At 39.3% G+C, this 18,773-nt stretch overlaps 1 protein-coding gene across 3 annotated transcripts in view; it reads right to left on the reverse strand.

Moving 5' to 3' along the window:
• Positions 1–924: 924 nt before the first annotated feature.
• Positions 925–18,773, reverse strand: part of ZNF521 (zinc finger protein 521) — a 447,433-nt gene continuing 429,584 nt past the window's right edge. For all 3 annotated transcript variants that reach the window (XM_082258670.1, XM_082258668.1, XM_082258669.1), the window contains one exon: positions 925–1,793. In XM_082258670.1, the coding sequence (XP_082114796.1) occupies positions 1,764–1,793 (30 nt within the window). In that variant the 3' untranslated portion in view covers positions 925–1,763. The remainder of the gene's footprint in view (positions 1,794–18,773) is intronic.

Raw genomic sequence — 18,773 nt, forward strand, 5'->3', positions numbered from 1 at the left:
CAGATAGGTCGTCGGACGAATTTTCCCTACAGATTTTCTTATCGTGTGTACGGGCCTTTAGTGTCTCAAGAAATGAGATAGGCCGGCAGTACATCGGGTGTGATCAATTTTCAATAATTGGCACCATAGCTTTTAGACTCTATAACCTTCACAAAGCCCAAATAATATATACTTATTTGGGTTATTTTTTACCAAAGATATGTAGCAGTATAACTTTGCAAAATTTTATAACTGAAACAAAGAAAAATGCATTTAAAAAAAAAAAAAAATCGGTCTTTTTTTATATATAGTGCAAAAAAATAAAAAATAAAAAAAAACAGTGATGAATAAATACCACCAAAAGAAAGTTGTTTGTGTGAAAAAAGGACAATTGTCATTCAAAATGTTGTGATTAATGCACACTGTCCAAAACCACATTCCAAATATCCCCTCCAAATTTCTCTCCACTCTCCATCTCTGATACTTTCTTTTGGGATAGAGAAGCTTAGAAAATGAAACCCAAATTCCAGTGCCATGAAAGAATTAGTATCTATGCTGCAATCATATTGAGTGTTATCTAGGTGTTCCAGTCTTGATCAGAACAGCACCTGGGTTTTTGACAATGGAATAATAATATCATATGCATGTGTGATAGGCTAGCATGGTGCTATTTTAGTGCTGGCAGTGCCAGGATTAAGCAGTAGCAGCAAAAGCTCTACTAACCTCCAGCCCACTAGCACCAAATCACAACCATCCTACAACAGAGTAGTATAATTTGGCTTGGGATTGACTTTTTTATTAAATCAGTATTGAAATATGTGTTAAACAGTGTGCACATGATTTGAACTGGCAAAGGGTCGTTCCTTGGTCAGATTCTTGGCAAAGCCAATGTAAACTATCTGCAAATATCTTTAGCTGAAAGCAACAAAAGTGAAACACTTACACTTAATGATAAATTGAATTTATTTTCTCTTGGTAAACAATTCCAGTAATCTCCAGGTTCCGACTGCAGAGTAAACATTGAGAACGGTAACATACAAGTTAGTTTAACGGATTCAAGAATTTTTGGCAGGGTGAAACCATTGTTAAGAAAGAGAAGAAAAAAGTTTCGACACACAAAGCATCAAAATGGTCTTCTGGAGAAAAAATTCTTTGACAATCTACATAATGACTATTGCATATATGGTGATGCTATCTGCCATACCGCAAGGCTTACAAATATATATATGCATGTATGTATATATTTATATATAGGCCTTATTCAAGATATTTTTTTTTCCTCTTGATGAGAAAAGATTTTCTGTGCAAGAATCTTCCGCTGCAGTATATAAAACAAATCAATTCAGCTGTTTTTTATTAAAATGAGGATTAAAGACCAAGAACGGCTGGATAGGAAGTTGGAATACAGCAACCATTTTTCTTGCTCTGTCTGCAAAAGAGTACATTGACGTCAGCCTCTTTCCTTGCAGATTTTCAATGTATTTTCTTTGAATAGGGCCCAAGTCAGCTGTCTTTATAAGACTGTTTTCGTATTGAACAACATAATACATGTGCAACACTGTATATACAATAAGTTTATCTGGTGCTGAAAAGTCCAAACACATGAACACCCAACAGCTCCAATAATACAAGTTTTATGGTAAAATACAATGCTTTTTTTTTTTTCTTTTTTTCTTTTTTTTTCGATTAATATACATGAACAATCAAAGTTTCGTGCAAAGATTAAAACATGTTCCCTTTTCTGTGCTTCCAGAAGATCTTCAAATGGATATGTTTTTTTTGCATTAGCTGCTATGCTGGGTCATTGTATGATTCTAAAAGAGAAATAAGAGATATAAAAGATATTTAGTAAGGCACACTTAAAAGGGACAATAAATACTTATTAGGTTTACATGCTTATTGAATTAAGCTTTTCATTGTTAGGAATGAGCAAACTTATAAAATGTGAGGTTCTGGAAAATAAGACCTGGAATTTAGTTTCGTAGTGTAGTCTCAGATAAGAATTCCTTGCCCTTCCGCAGTGTGGGTTCCACGCCCACCCTTAATTGGAAGTCATCCCTTAAAAACAGCCAGCACTGATAGTGAAGTACATGATAATGTTGAACATCCTAAGGCCCCTTTCACACAGGCAGACCGTTCAGATCTGCCTGTCAGTTTTTTTGGCGTATCTGAACGGTCACCCCATGCATCTCTATGGGGCATGGGATGTCAGCGGAGACATGTCCGCTGACATCCGAACCGATAAATCTGGACGGATGGAAACCCTATTTTCCATCCGTCCAGCTAATCGGATGGGATCGGATGAGAACGGACAGACGGTCCATTCTCATCCGATTCCCCCATAGAGATGCATGGGGACCTGACAGCTCTGTGTCCGCACACAGCGCAGAGACACAGCTGTCATCCTCCTGCTCAGCAGGGGATCAGCAGATCGATCCCCCTCTGAGAAAAACGGAGTCCGCCTAATGGACTCCCAAGTGTGAAAGGGCCCTTAGGCTCCATTTACACTTTGTGATTTAGAATTGCTGCAATTCTGCCTGTGATTCCAAATTGTGTGCACAACACACATTTGGATACCATTATCCCTTGTTGCAAAAAAAAAAAGAGCAGGAGCTTATTTTCGGCCACAAACTTAAGTAGGGCAGCCCACTCAAGTGAAAAAAAGAAAGCAAGCGGGAACACTTGTTCCCACTACGCAAAAGTGTGATTGGGGCCTTATGGGTGTGAAAACATTATCATGATGCCAGTGCCCTTACTTTGACTAAAAGGACTTGTTCACACTAGTACGATTTCTGTTACAACTTAGGTCACACAGAGTTGCATGACAATAGAAATAACCTTGTTTTCAATGGTGGCTGTTCACATCAATGCAGTGCAGCTGCATGCAACTTTGAGGAAGGGTCCTGCACTACTCTTGTATGATGCTATGCGATTTTGCACTTGATAGACTTCAATGGAAACACATCATAAATCCATGTACATGTGTTTAATGTGGTTTTGTTGAGTAGTAGTAGTAAGGCCTGGTTCACACTGCTGCAACCTTAAAATGTACATCCCAACGCAACTTTGGCACGACTTGCATATAAGTTCTTTAACAGAAGTCAATGCAAGTCATGCCTAAGTTTCACCAAAAATAGTGCAGGAACCTATTTCTAAGTCGGAGTGACTCAAGTCGCTCCTATTAGAACGGTTTGATTGCACTTAATGGGACGGGACTTGTAATGCGACTTGTGCTCTCAAAGTAGAGGGCCTGAATGCGCAAAATTCACACAGCACCTGCACTGCATGATGGCACCTGCAGTATTTTTCAAAACTCATTGAACTAACATGCACTAGGCCTAAATACATGCATAAAGACTTTAAGATTTAGTTCAGATCAGAACAATTAGATCACAATGATACAGTGGGCCCATAAGGCTAGACCTTCTTTGTGTAATATGGGATTGCCTTTTGGTCCATTTATTTACTAACCAGAAGAAAGATTTGGAGAGAAACCCATGCTCTGCTGGCTCTCCCTGTATGGTCTTTCTGACCCCTTTACTCAGGGCTTTTTTCCAGCTGGAACTTGGAACTCAGTTCCACCACCTTTGGCTAAGGCCCTCTGCGCCCTGCTCACCACTATCACTCAAACACAGAGGTCTGAATTCCTGTGTTTTCCAAGTGCAGTATGAGAACAAAGGAGATACCGAAGCCTGGGGTGCAGTGCGAATGCTGACACCCCCACTGGATGATATCCCTGCAAGTGAGAGAGGTGAAGCCATCTTAAGTGTGGGGGGGAGGTACTAGAGAAGAAGAGGGATAAAAGTGAGATGTGGATGGGGGAAGGCAGAACTAAGCAGCTGTAAAAAAGAAGGCTGAACTCTGCACTCTGTGTAGCCCATCCCTGAACTCTGCACTATGTACGTAGCACACCCCTGAACACTGCATTCTGTGTGTAACCCTGCTGACCTCTGTACCCTGTACATAATGCACTCCTGGTATTTGATTTCCCCTTAAGACCCTCCCCCACTGTTACTGAAATTCTGGCCAGTTTTGGAAGGGGGTTTTGGGGGGTTGGGGGTCGTGGGTGAGTTCCTGCACCTTTATTTTATTTTTTTTTAGAAAAAAAAGCCCTGCCTTTACTTATTCACAGAGGATCTATTCGCACATCTTTTCACCAGTTTTTGAAATGTGATTTTCTCCTTACTGTTCTTGAGAATATTATTCCATTGCAGTTTTGCATGCTATTGGCCCATGTATATATGTGTGGAATAAGCATTCTTGCTGAATGACTGTGACAAATCAAATGCAAGATCAGCCATATGGAGAATGTACATTTTCCCAAAGTAAAGGCTGAAAGGTTTATGCTCAGTGAATCAGCGTAGTTGTTCATAAACTTTAATTGCGATAGGTGAAATAGAAGCTGTGTGTTGCGCTCCCTTGCAGGAAGAACAGCATGTATTTGTAAACAGCAAGCATGGCTGTGCCCTTATAAAAAATGTATATTTTTTAAAACATTAACACATGTTTATTACATTAACAATAAAGAACTCCAGGCAAAGCACACATCTCAGTAATAAATATGAGCTGTTTATCCCCGTCTGCATTTTTTTTTCAAATGACCTGTTTGGAAGAAAAATAACGTTCTATAAAGCTTTCAGGCTGTAGCAGGAAATGAAACCTGTCTCTGACAACCAGCTGTTTTTATGGATACCTTATAACATAACATCCATTAAATCCAGTGCAGATCCATCCAACAATTAATCCCCATCAATCTGCATAGCCTTTTATTATACAGGTTTACTTAGGACTGTTCTCCTGACTCAGGAGTTCTCCTTCAATCTGGACCTCCATGCTGACCACTTACAGAAAAACATAGTAGAAAGGAACCCCCGTTAATACTTACCTATCCTGCTCCTCACACCCATGATGGCTTGTCACTTGGCCAATGCCTGGGCATAGGTCACATCTCAGATCATAAAGGATTGAGGTGGTCAGTGCTAAACTCTACTTCTGAAAAATACTAATCATCTGACTGCCAGGCTGGTCCAATGCCCTAAATCCTATTGAAACGCTGACTCAAAAAAAGGGAGCAGATAAGTTCTTGTGAATCAGCTGTTGCATATCCTTTGGCATAGTTGTCTTGGCTCAGTTTCTCAGAAAGTATTAAAGGTAGTGAAAGCCAGCCAACCGGCATTTTCAGAAGACAGTCAGTAATCAAAGCCTCTGTGATTTTCCCAAGTACAAGGCAAAAAGTCACTGGTAGGTCCGCTATGGAAGTCTGGAGTAGTCTTTTTTTTTTTTTTACTGGAAATTTATTACAGGGTTTTTAGCTTTACTATATAGGTTTGTAAGGTGACAGAATGGTCAAAAATATGAGAGAGGTGGTTTCATTTCAGTATAGTTCAATCTAAAATAGATGCATATATCTTGATGAAATAATAAAAAAATATATATACTCCCTTCAAGCACAAATAACTGAGCATTTTATAGATGGTACTAAATCAAGACCATGATAAATATTTAACAGTGTACTTGTACTGCCGGGAAGAGTGATACCACAGTGACTGATCAATAAGAACAGGATATTCAAAATAAACTAGAAATAAAGGGTTAATGAAAGAGGGATTTCACCAGCTTGGGGGAGGCCATGGGCTCAGATTTGCTGACATTTCAATTTCTATAGATTTTAGGTAATGAGAATTAAGTCTTTTTTTTTCACTGTGGCTATATAGCATGAAGCACTCTCAGTCTAGAAATACTCCCTCTGTTATTGTTCACGTGCCAAGAATAGTAAAATCTTTAGATACCTATGCACTCAAATCCACAGATAATACCATGAAATGTTCTACATGAACACACACAGAATTGAGGGCTTCCATTAGCAAGGTGTGTCAGAAATTTCATATGGCATTATAGTGGGAAATATGTCAAGTTCTTTATCCTACCGTAATTTATTCTCCATATATATATGCTTCTATTTCAGCAAACACTGGCTTTCATTGCATATACTGATCCTGTGCAGCTTGTGGTTTCTGGGAATAGATGTGGCCCTACATTTTTATATACCAATGTCCAAAATATACATCTGTCAAAACTTAGGATCATCAAAGTTCCCCCACCCATATGTGTCATTCAATGAAAATACACTAGAGTGAGGCCTAAGGGGTACTCAGGCCTTTAACCACTTAAGCCCCGGAGGATTTTCCTGCTAAACGACCAGGGGGTATTTTGCGATTCGGCACTGCGTGACTAACAGACAATTGCGCGGTCGTGCGACGCTGTATCTAAACGAATTTGGCGTCCTTTTTTTCCCACAAACAGAGCTTTCGTTTGGTGGTATTTGATCACCAGTGCGATTTTTACTTTTTGCGCTATAAACAAAAAAAGAGCGTACATTTTGCAAAAATAACAATATTTTTCACATTTTTTTATATGAAATTCCCCCAAAAAAAAATGTAAAAATCAAAATTTTTTAAAATTTTCGGCCAATTTGTTTTATGCTACCTATGTTTGGTAAAAAAAAAAAAATCGCAAAAAGCGTATTTTGATTGGTTTTGCGCAAAAGTTATCGCGTTTACTAACAAAGGGAAAGATTTCTGTCATTTTTGGTGTTTTTTTTTTTTTTAGCGTGTAATGGCGGCGATCTGCGATTTTTTTTGCGGTACTGCGACATTGGGGCGGACAGATCGGACCCTTGACTGACATTTTTGACACTTTTGGGGTTACCAGTGACATTTCTACAATAATCAGTGCTATATATATGCACTGTTACTGTAAAAATACACTGGTAGTGAAGGGGTTAACTTTATTTGGGAGGGAGGGGCTGTGTGTGTCCCTAGGGGCGTGCTTTCTACTGTGATTGGCTGTGGCTTGAGCTGTAAGGACACTGATCAACGGATCTACATAGTAGATCCATGTGATCAGTGTTTTTACAGCGAGGAGAATGACAGGTGGCTTGTTTACACAAGCTGCCTGACATTCTCCCTCTCCCCCGCCGATCGCCGAGTGACCGGCGGACATCGGGTCCGCTGGTCACACGCGCGGGGGGGGGGGGTCCATGACCGCGCGCTCGCTCCCCAGAGCCTCACAGGCGAGCGACGTAGACCTACGTCACTCTGCCTGTGAGGGGCTGACTGCCGCAGTAGATATACTGTGAGCAGTCGGCAAGCGGTTAAACACCCAGTATGTACACTTCTGACGTACCTGTACGTCATTTCATGCAGAAGCCACTAGGGGGCGACCGCACGTTGATTAAACGGGGGGGGGGGGCAGGAGCCAATCAGTGGGTCTGGCAGACCCGATGCTTGCCAGCCACATTCGATCGTTCCCGAGAGAGAGGCAGAACTGTGGTCTGTCTATGTAAACAAGGCATATCGCCATTCTGGCAGGGGAGAAGATCGAGATTTTGTGTTCCTGCTAAGCAGGAACATGGATCTGTCTTACCCCAGTCAGAGTAACCCTCCCACAGTTAGCAAGCACCCCTAGGGACACATTTGACCCTTTGATCGCCCCGGATGTTAACCCCGTCCCTGCCAGTGTCATTCGTACAGTAACAGAGCATATTTTTAGCAGTGATCATTGTATTGGTGTCACTGGTCCCCAAAAAAAGTGTCAAGTGTGTCAGTTAGGTGTCTGGTTTGTCTGCTGTAATGTCAAAGTCCTGCTAAAAATCGCTGACCGCCGCCATTACTGCACAAAACAACCAATAAACGCTTATTGGGATTTTTTTTTTTACCAAAATCTATAGCAGAATACATATTGGCCTAAATTGATAAAGAAATGTGATTTATAAAAAAAACTGTATTGGATAGGTTTTATATCAGAAAGTTAAAAATATATATAAATTTTTTTTTCAAAATTGTTGCTTTTTTTTGTTTATAGAGCAAAAAAAAAAAACCGCAGAGGTGATCAAATACCACCAAAAGAAAGCTCTATTTGTGGGGGTAAAAATACATAAATTTTACTTAGGTACAGCGTCGCGCGACCATGCATTCCTCAATTAAAGTAATGCAGTGCCGTAATGCAAAAAAAAGGCCTCGTCGTCAAGAGGGTAAAACCTTCTGGGGCTGAAGTGGTTAAGGAAGATGGTGGTGCCACTTGTCTGCTTCTACCCGGTTAACATGGACAATGAGGGTGGGGCATCACATTGTTATGATGTTGCAGCAGAGTTTGATTGGCTCCCAGTCATTTGCTTCCCTTTATTTTGCTGTACAAAGGACAACAGGAGGGTGATAAGATTGATTCAGCCACTTCATTTTTTTATTTACCTGAAGTTCGGCTTTAACACACTGTTATTCAGAGGAATTTTTTCCTAGAATACCATAATGGACTGATTCTGATTAATATTTGCTACTTGTTAATGTTGTGATCAACTAGAGTATGCAAGGTTAAAAAAAGAACTCTATAAAGGTTCTTTCTTATGTTCAAAGAACGTGTTATTGCTTAAATGTTTACCAGTGTAAAAATGAGAAAATCACAATGGTGGTCTTGACACCAAGTACCCATTTCCCTTCATATCCGGATTGTTAGACCAGTGGCTGCTGTGCCCTCTTTCCCCGAGGTCTTGTAACCTCCCTGATGTAGTTCTCTGTAAATGAGCAGAAATGTAATTACGTCTCCACTTGTTGTAATAGGCAGTCATGAGATACTCAGATTGCCGGTCTGGACCACCCACTAGTAAACGTCACTGTGCAGTCCTGCCCATAGTTCAAGCTCAGCTCCGCCCACCTCACACTGAATCAGTGTGAAATGTAGCCCCAGCTAAACCCATTACTCCCTGCATTTCCCATTGAATGAAGGGAAATGTAGTTCTTTATACCTGCACGGATGTGACGTGAGGCAGGGCAGAAAGTACACCCCCTGGAGCATGGAGACAGAGATATGAAGCGAAGTCAAGATGACGCCACAGGGGGGTAAAACACGAGGATTACAAGCTAAGTCAAGATGACGTCACAGGGGGGTAAAACACGAGGATTACAAGAAAAGTAAGACCCCTTAATTTAAACCCTATGAGTTTTCTTTAAAGAGACTGGGGAGAAGATCTGAAAAAGCTAAACTTACAGAGTTCTGCATTACCTTCCTTTAATGAAGGCCAAGCATTCAATCAAAATTATTCACAAAAAAACAATACAATTTTAAACTGCATTCATTACATAATCTTTTTGTGTTAAGTCATACATGTTTCAGTTTGTCAACAGCAGTCAAGGTCCACCAGATGCTCTTATGGAAGATTTTAAAAGCCCACAACAGTAAAATCAGTCTGTATATGCAGTAAAGCATGCTTGTTATACGCATGGTGGAACCTAAGGGGTTAATCCTCTGCATTGTGTAAAAAGTCTGTTTGACTCTATCTTCTCTGATCCTCTTCCTTCCACTGTCCCCAATCAATCTTCCGATAAGACAGTCTTTGAAGATACTCTGCAAATACTCAGTTTGGTGTGTATAGCTAAGGAGATTTTTTTTTTCCCTCTGGTGACGGTGCATGTGATCAGCACCGGGCCAATCAGCACTGTCAAGACAGAGGGTCAGGGGTCCTGCAGCCTCATAGGACAGTTAGAAGATGGAAACTCTTCCTACAAGCTTTAACCAGACACTGATAGAAGTCACAAGACTGCTATTAACTGCGGATGAGAAAAGGTATTTAGCAGTTTATATTTACTAAAATAATTTCCATTTTCTGCGTTCTGTGGGAGACCAGATATAGTGAATGCATGGTCCTAGGTTTAGTAACACTTTAAACTTTTCTCCCTGTCACTATATTGTGAGCTAATGGGGTTTGGTCACAAAAAAGAAGAAAAGATATAACAATCTATTTCCTATCAAGATGCACAAACATGCAGTGCATCGGAAGCATAGCCTATAAATGTTTACCATGTTATTAATATCTTATTAATATCTTGAGTTTCTGACTACCAAATTTCACTTCCTTGTATTGGTAAAATAAAAATGGCATTGACAACGAACAGACGTTAGCTGTATTACTGTATGTCGATACCTGAATCCTAAACAAGAGCGAACAAAACATGAGATGTGCAACACACAAGCCTTTAACAGATGGTGACAGTGCTGGAGCAGCATGTTACTTTTTTCCATAGTTCAAGAACATAAACAGAAGTAATTTATCATTACTGATTAACTAATTATGGTACACTACGTGCTTCTTGTTCAGAGGAATCTATCTGCAATAAACATTATGTGTATAAAGGAAAGACAACCTGTGGCTCTACAGCTGTTGAACTACAATTTGTATCACATCAATGATACATTTTACTTCTTCATATATGCACTTAAAGGATCCATTATTTGGAATTCCAGATTCAAATAGGTATCACATTATAGACATACAAAAAGCAGTACAGCTGCTTCTAAAGGGTCAAGCTAGCTTCTTGAATCAATAGGAGCATCTTGTAGTGCCATGAAACTTCTATAGTTCAGATCCACAAGGGGTGTTCATACTACCGTCTCTCTATGGTGCCATAGGCAGAACATTCTCTGACAATGAACAATATTTAAAACTTGAATACCTAATAAATAAAAGACATAGGACACTATACTTGCAATGATACAATTGGCCGCGGCCATTTATTAAAATTTTATAAATAATTAACAAGTGGGAATAAACTTATACTCTTAGTTCGGCCAAAAAGCCCAAACTAACCAAATATAATAAAATAACTTTAACATGCAGTCCAGTCAAAAAGCTTGAACTACCCATTTTAAACAAAAACAATCCCCACGGAAAGATGACCGAGACAAAATAAGGGCGGGAGGGAGGGACAAATCTTCTTCCTCTGTTCCCGCTGACTGACTAAAATAACGGATTTTCTTTCCTTTTATAGGCAAATTTCTTGCACCTAGGTGGCTGTCCTTGTCAATTTGGACCAATCTCAGGTGAATACTCTTAACGACCAATAAAAAGCCCTCCCTTATTGACCAATAAAATTTGTTTTTAAACTATGTCATGCCATGGCCCCTTACATGTAAGACGGGTACATTATGACCCGCCTTCCATTTTCATTACTTCAGATTACAAAAATCACGGAAGGAATGAAACCATTCAGAGTGTGTACACAAATAGGGGCACACCCATACTAATGGATTTCCCAGTGGCTAACCTAGTTATGGTCTGAGTGGTGACATTTATCTCTCCTTTGTATCAGGTAACCCCAACACAGCTGATCCATACCGCCCTCTTCATGAACCCCTGCTGTGTAAATATCTTCCATACTGGTCTGATCCACTCTTCTACATCGTCCGCTCACACAGCCTTCTGGTCCAAACTGTTCATGGCCAATCACTGCAGAGCCCTAAAGGACCCCATGAAACTGCTGACCTACTTACAGTAGTTCTTCTCCGCCCAACACACCACTTAGTGGGAGACACTCTGCTCTACTTTAATAATGAGCACTGCACAGACTAGAACTATCAGAGGCCACTGACAGCAGGGCATACTTCACTAAAACTGGAGAATGCAAAATTTGGTGCAGCTCTGCACAGAAACCAATTAGCTTCCAGGTTTTGTCAAAGCTTAACTGAACAAGCTAGTTAGAAGCTGACTGGCTACCATGGACAGCTGCACCAGATTTTGCATTCTCCATTTTTAGCCCAGCCATACACGTTTCTAATGGATTTAAACCATCAGTGGGAAGGCTGAATGTACCAAGTTGGTCAATTTGGGCACAATTAGCCTGCTGTATTCTCTTACGATTATCGCTAGTGGCTGCTATAGCTGCAAACAATCATCGTCCTCTCCCAGCGGGGACAGCTTCCCTCACCTACCCCTGCTGGGAGCGGATAATTGCTCGGCAGGAGGGATTCCCCTGTTAGCGCAGTCTGTGTTGATGTGGGAATCATGCAAATTACTTTCCTGCAACAAAGAAATTTGCACCGTGTATAGCCTGCCATAGTAAATCAACCCCTCCTTTAGCAACTGACAATTAAATTATCCAGTAAAAACAAAACTCTTTCCTGCACTAAGGATACCTTTATTTTGGAGTGTTATAGTGGTTCAATGTTAGTGTTCCAGATTAGAAAAACTTGCTTTATTCATTAGTGTACATTATGTTTAGTGGACAAATCATAAACCTTTGATAGGAATGTCACCCTTCGAGGATCAGCATTGTAAAAGGCAGGCAAACATATTCTTTATACTTCCAGGTTTGTGTTTAACCACTTGCCGACCAGCCGCTGTACTTATACTGCAGCAGGTCGGCTCTGTCCTGTGAAATGACGTACCTGTACGTCATTTCGCAGGACAGCTAGTGGGGGGCGCATGCGCGCCGATTGGCCACAGGGAGAGCCAATCGGTGGGTCCGGCGGCCACGATGTCCGCTCAGCACCCACGATTGCTCCCCGTGGCGTCAGAATGGCAGTCTGCTGAAGTAAACACGGCAGACCGCTGTTCTGTCAGTAATAAACACAGGGATCCTGTGTTCCTCCTATTTCTATTTAGGAACACAGGTCTCGGTGTTCATCCAGTAAGCCCATCTGCCACACAGTTAGAAAGCACCCCCTAGGGACACATTTAACCTTTGATTGCCCTTGGTGTTAACCCCTTCCCTGCCAGTGTCATTATTACAGTAAAAGTGCATATTTATTGCACTGATTACTGTAGTAATGTCACTGGTCCCCCCCAAAGTGTCAAAAATGTCAGTTAGGTGTCCGCTCTGTCCGCCGCAATGTTGCAGTCCCGCTAAAAATCGCTGATCGCTGCCATTACTAGTAAAAAAAGAAATAAATAAAACTGAAAAATCTTTCCTCTAGTTTGTAGACACGATAACTTTTGAGCAAACCAATCAATATACACTTATTGGGATTTTAATAAAATTATGAAAAAAATAGATTTTTTTTTTTATTGGGAATGTTTTATAGCAGAAAGTAAAACGTATATATATTTTTTTCAGAACTGTCGCTTTTTTTTTGTGTATAGCGCATAAAAAAAAGTGCACAGGTGATCAAATAGCAAGAAAAGAAAGCTCTATTTTTTGGGGAAAAAAAGGAAATCTATTTTATTTGGGTACAGCGTTTCAGTTAAAGTAACGCAGTGCCGTATTGCAAAAATGGCCCAGTCATTAAGAGGGTAAAACCTTCCGATTCAGAAGTGTTTAAATATATAAAAATTGCTCTGTGCATTGCATTATTTCTTCCTTCTTCCTATTCATGCTGTATTTCTTAGACGAGATGCTCTTTGCCTTTAAGGCACTTTTCACTTCTTTTTTTCTTGTTTCTTACAAAAGCAATTGGTTTTCAACAGCCCGGATAATAAGTCTTCTGACCTGCATTCTACTTTGACCTAATAAGGTCATCTCTATGTTGAGACTTATAGCTGATTTCCGAAATGCCTCCAAGTCCTGCATTTTATCTCCTGCCCACTCAGAATAAAGCTCTCTTTAAATGTGAGTGTACGAGTCCCATCTGACCAGAGAGGTATCCCTGTTGTGGGCAATGGAGGGACAGAAGCTTCTGCCTTTATTAATGAATGCAGACCATTATGAGTCTGGCTGGCTCCTGCTCTGTTCCCAGAAGCATATACTGTACGTGACTTAAAATGTTGTAATATTGACACAAAGCGAGTCGGGCACCCCTAAGGAAAATTACTCCTTGGATATAATGTAGGCTCATAACAGCTCTAAGAGTACAAAATACAATCCTCGGGGATCAGGCTGACATATACTGCATTCTACCTAGTCCCTGAACATTACAAAGAATTTCTTTGTGAAGGAATTCTCAAGGACAGCATTAAACTGAGTTTTGCAGCATCGTTTTAGCTCCGAGCTCTCAGCACTAAATCGTTTGCTTTGAATCAATGAAAGTGCTATATCATCTGCATGAATCGATGAATTTGGTTCAATACACGTTCTATTAAATTATACTTTCTAATTGAGATTTTCTAGCACTACCCCCATGCTCCTTACCATGCTGTAATTTTCAAATAGGTAGACAGGTTGAAAGTTCTAGACAAAGAGTTCAGAAAAAAATGAACTCATTTTGGTAAAAAGCAAGATTTTCATTGTGTCTGTAATGATTGGTGCAGTAACCGGTCAATGCCTATATGGTTTTCTATAATACATGTGCTTTAGTCTTCATATAGAAAATATCTAATGTTTTTGGTTTATTGGTATATAAGGAGCTTGCAGTGAAATCTTGTATACAGAATGTGATAAGTTAAATTGCCCAATGCCTGGGTTTCTCAAATTTGCATGAGGAAAGGGCATCTCACCACTTTGTGTTTTATTCACGCTTTTTTTTCCTTATGTTGAGTAGCATGAAAAAATGTATAGGATTGTCTCTCGTGTATTCATCTGCAGTTAAATCAGTGTTAAACTTTATATTGCAGCTTACCAATCATTCTTTAGATTTTTTTTTCTATTTTCATCTAGTGATCCAGTCAGCAAATCTGTTTTTCAAAAGCACAAGCTCTCTAGAAGATTGTGCCAGTTTACATGGATGAGACAAATCATTTCACACTGGTAGGGGTGCTTAAAATGCTCAACTTTTATGTAAAACCTTTATTAAAAAAAAAAAAAAAAAAAAAATGTTTGCTGTAATTGGATTATAAAGCGTGAGCTGGAGGCTTCAATTTGTACATTAATCTAAATCTGTTAATTAACACCCCCCTCCCTCAATATTGACACTGTTGCTCTCTGCTGTGCTTCCTGTACTAATTTATCCAGAGTGGCATCTAACTAATAAAAGGAGGTTTGTTACTGGCCAGATCACCAGGTGAAAACCGATGGAAAAAAGCTAAAGAAAAAAGATGAATGCAGCCACCACATTGGATGATTGGTAAGCTGCAATTACATTTTTGGTTTTGGATTTAATACCACTTTAATGAGCTCCTATAGAAAAGGGCACATATTTGTCCATAAGGTGGTGGTTGGGTGTGTGTTCAGTTAGACAAAGGTAGGCTTTGGCAGCTTTTTTTTCTTAACCTGTTTTTTAACCTATTGAAGGTGGTAGAGGGTAGAAGACACATTTCAATTACATGCAAAACTTTTCTATGGCAGGTATGGCCTGAGTGGAAAACAATGGCTGCCTGTGGCCATGCATTATTCCCAATGCCAGCAATCATCTGCAATGTTATCTAAGTGTTTGGGGATTCAAGGTTATGCCTCCTCTTCCCTTTCCCTCCCATGTATATATATATATATATATATATATATATATATATATATATATATATAATTTTTTATAGATCAGACATCAACTTCTGATGAAGTGGCATACTCGGTCCACGAAACACGTTAAGTCTTATGATGTCATGATTACTTTATTATATATATAATTACCTGAATACTGTTGATCATTGCTACCCATTGATGCTGTGATTACAATTACTTTATTATTTTTGGAAACTTGCCATGTTGGTTTTTTTGAACACTGTGATTGGGATCATTTAACAACTTTTGTATACTTGTTTATGTAATATATATATAATTTTATGCTAGATTTTTCATTTGCATGTACTCATTAATAAATGTTGTCATTTTTCCTGTAAGCCTTGTCATGTCCTTCATTTAAAGTCCCCAACCTTCCTTTTATTCTATTGAACCAGGATGGAGGCGCACAACATTTCCCATTGTGCGTCTCATACAAAGTCCCAAACCTCCCCCCGTTTTACATGCCTGTGGGCATATGTACAGTAGTAAAAGTTAGCCTATGCATGGCTAAATAACCAAGCAATTTAAGCATCACTTTTTTATTTTTAGATGGAGTAGGGTTAGTAACCCAGTCTGGTTTTTGCTGTTGGGTTTTCTGCTGGGAGCATAAAGTGCAGGAAAATCAAAAACTTTTTGCAGTGACAATTGTCTAAAAAATGTTCTTCCTCACTTTGGAGGGATTTCCTCACATTTCTTGTTGTGTCTATGGGAAAGTGAAGGGAACCCCTCCAAATAGATTAAAAAACAACCCTGACAGGGGTTCTATGCCTTTCCTAATCTAAAGAAAATGGGTTTAGATATACTTTAATAGCAACAATAAACATTTAGAATTTTTTTATCTTTTTACTTATTGCACAGATATTTTCATTCAAGTAGGAAAATGCATGTCAATCCCACAAGCTGCTCCTATTCTATGAAGAAAAGGGAATGAAACGTTTACCAGGGATATTGAAGATGATCACACCAGGTCATAGTACTCCATCAATGCAAGAAATGTTGGGTAGACATCCCACTATCCATTGTTTAATGCCATTACCCATTTTATTCTATCATAAGTCTAATTCTCCATCTTAAATAGCAGATTAAAGTCCATCTCCATGTAAGTGTGAAATTCGTATACAGCTATAGCTATCTCAGTGTAGAATGCATCCTGCAGTTCATTTGTTTTGGGAGTCACAAATACAGTATACTTTATTAACTTGAACTAAACATCTTAAACATTATTAGGCCATTCTACAGAGAAAACTAGGTCCGATCATATCATGCCAATTGTATCTCTTTATTCACCAATAAAGCAACACCTCAACACGTAAAGAGCATAAATATATTCATTAGATTGTCTCTTGTCCCATCCATCTCCTACATCTCTGCTTATTGGCGTAACCCAATTTTTGAACAGTTACCAAGGGGGTTAAAGAATTTGACTGAACACTATTTTCATTAGTTTTAACATTTAAGGCTGGTAGAAATAAACTACATTTTGTAAGGTTCCTATGCCACTCTCCCCAGGAACACAGCAGAATTAAAAAATATTATATGCTGACAAGGCATGGACACACAGGTCCTAAAATCTAAATCTGCACTGGAAAAAAACTCCGCTCCTATGATGTAATATGACCTTACCCTGGGTCTGCTCACTGAAAGCTCTACTGTCTGTCAACAAGACATAATAGAACGGGTGGACAGAGATGTAAAGATTTTTTTTTTAGGATAAAAAAATGCACTGCCTTATGACTACTCTCTCCGTTTGCCAGCAATGCTATTCAAATGGCAACAGTTGCGTGTCATGAGTTCAGTACCTCCTCTTTTTCAAATATCTTGCGTCTCCTTAAACCAGAGTTCTTAAATGTTTAAGAAATAATTGGGACAGTGTTCTGAAGCATAGCACCAACAATATGTAGTCTGCCTTATTGAATAAAGTTCATCTGGAAATGATCCCCTCCATGCAATAACAAAAGGCCAGTGTAAAACACAGGAAAGCTCTAAGAGGCTTCACTTCCAGCTAATATATTCAGAGATTAAGACAGTGTGGTTCAGACAGATGTGCACATGTGCCAGTTTCTGCTCGTCTTTAAGTTCCGTTGTAATGTTTAATTTATTACATTTGTGCTTTCCAACAATACATCTGTGCACATCTCGTTCGTGTTCATTTTCTGTGCTTTCATTTTAGATACCTGAAAAAGAACTTGAAAACCAACTTCCTGTTTGGCACAATGCAGATGTCTTAATCCTTGGTGGATAAAAGTTTCCCCAAACGTCTACAGAACACATTCTTTGTGCCGGTGTTATATTTCATGCCCCTCTACACTCAGCTTCAATTAAACTCCTACTAAATATTTAAATGCAGGGTCTGGTAATTGGTTACAAATAATGGAACCTTAAATTAATAATAATTACACTGAAACACTCTGCACTATTCATGATGTCTGAATGCCTTTTAATCTTTTTTTTCTGTAGAAAATAGTTTAATGGAACAATGCTTTCTTGTATTGTTCATTTTGTTGTTTTTTTTTTACCGCCTTTCAGAAAGGTGCATTCATGTGCCAGCAGCTGACATATTCCTTTAAAGTTCTTTGCCAGATTCATGCATTGATTTCAAACCCTGATGTGACTGGTGGTCTTAGGATTTAAACCCTCGCCCTCTGGCTTGGAAAGGTGAACCAGTTAGAATGCTGGATACACGCAGAGCTGCAATTTGTATGCAAAGGGCAACCTTTCAAATATTAATTCCGTGTTGCGGTGTACAAACACACGTAAGAGGTCTTGAAATAAAAGAAATTCAATGTGCGGGGTGGCTGGGCCACTGGCTGCTTTTGTGTACACGCTTCACCATTTATATGTTCAGCATCAAAGGACAAGAGAAAGCTCTGCCAGTGTTTCTAGAGATAAGAGTATGCCACATTCTATATCACTGTGCTGGAAGTCTATAGGACATGACAGCATAGGTATACAGAGCAAGGATGGCATTAAAGAGAATTCTGTTTCATCCGACCCCCCACATTTCAAATGCAATTTTTCAATTAAATGATAAACCCTAGGAAACCATACAAAATCAACAAACATATTCTAGATAAACATTGCCCAGATGGGCTTATTTAAAAAAGGGTTTTAACAAGCAAAAAAGTGATCAGTGCTATGCAGACATAACATTTGACTAGGATTATACCTAAATTTGTCAAGTTATAATACATTAAGTATAAAGCCCCTGCCTCCATTATAGAGAACAGTTAGAAGACTAGGTCAATCTGTGTTTCCATATTTGTTTTTGCTTCTGTGTCCGATTGGCTTAAATCCCTTCACTCCATGTCATGTAGACACAACTGGAAATGAGAGGAAATTTCTTGAAAGTGACAAAAGACAGGCAGTTGGCACTCGAATAAGGGTCCCTACTCAAAAGTTTCTCCTCTATTCCTGTTCCTAGCAACAACTCAAAATGTTGTTTTGGTGTCCTTTTCAGTCTCCTGGACATTGGGCATCAGTACAATTACAAAGAATAAATTTCTCCAGCAAGGCTACAGAGAGCCATAAACATGACAAGGGTTCTCACCCTCCCCATTCCATCAAAAAAAAAATACAACAGAATTTTAAAAAGTTTAGGCTTTTACTACACATTGAAGGTGTCAAAAAATTTGGTGACTTTGTAATTTTGGCATG

This window comes from Pelophylax lessonae (assembly GCF_965119305.1).
Source record: "Pelophylax lessonae genome assembly, chromosome: 5".
NCBI lineage: Eukaryota > Metazoa > Chordata > Amphibia > Anura > Ranidae > Pelophylax > Pelophylax lessonae.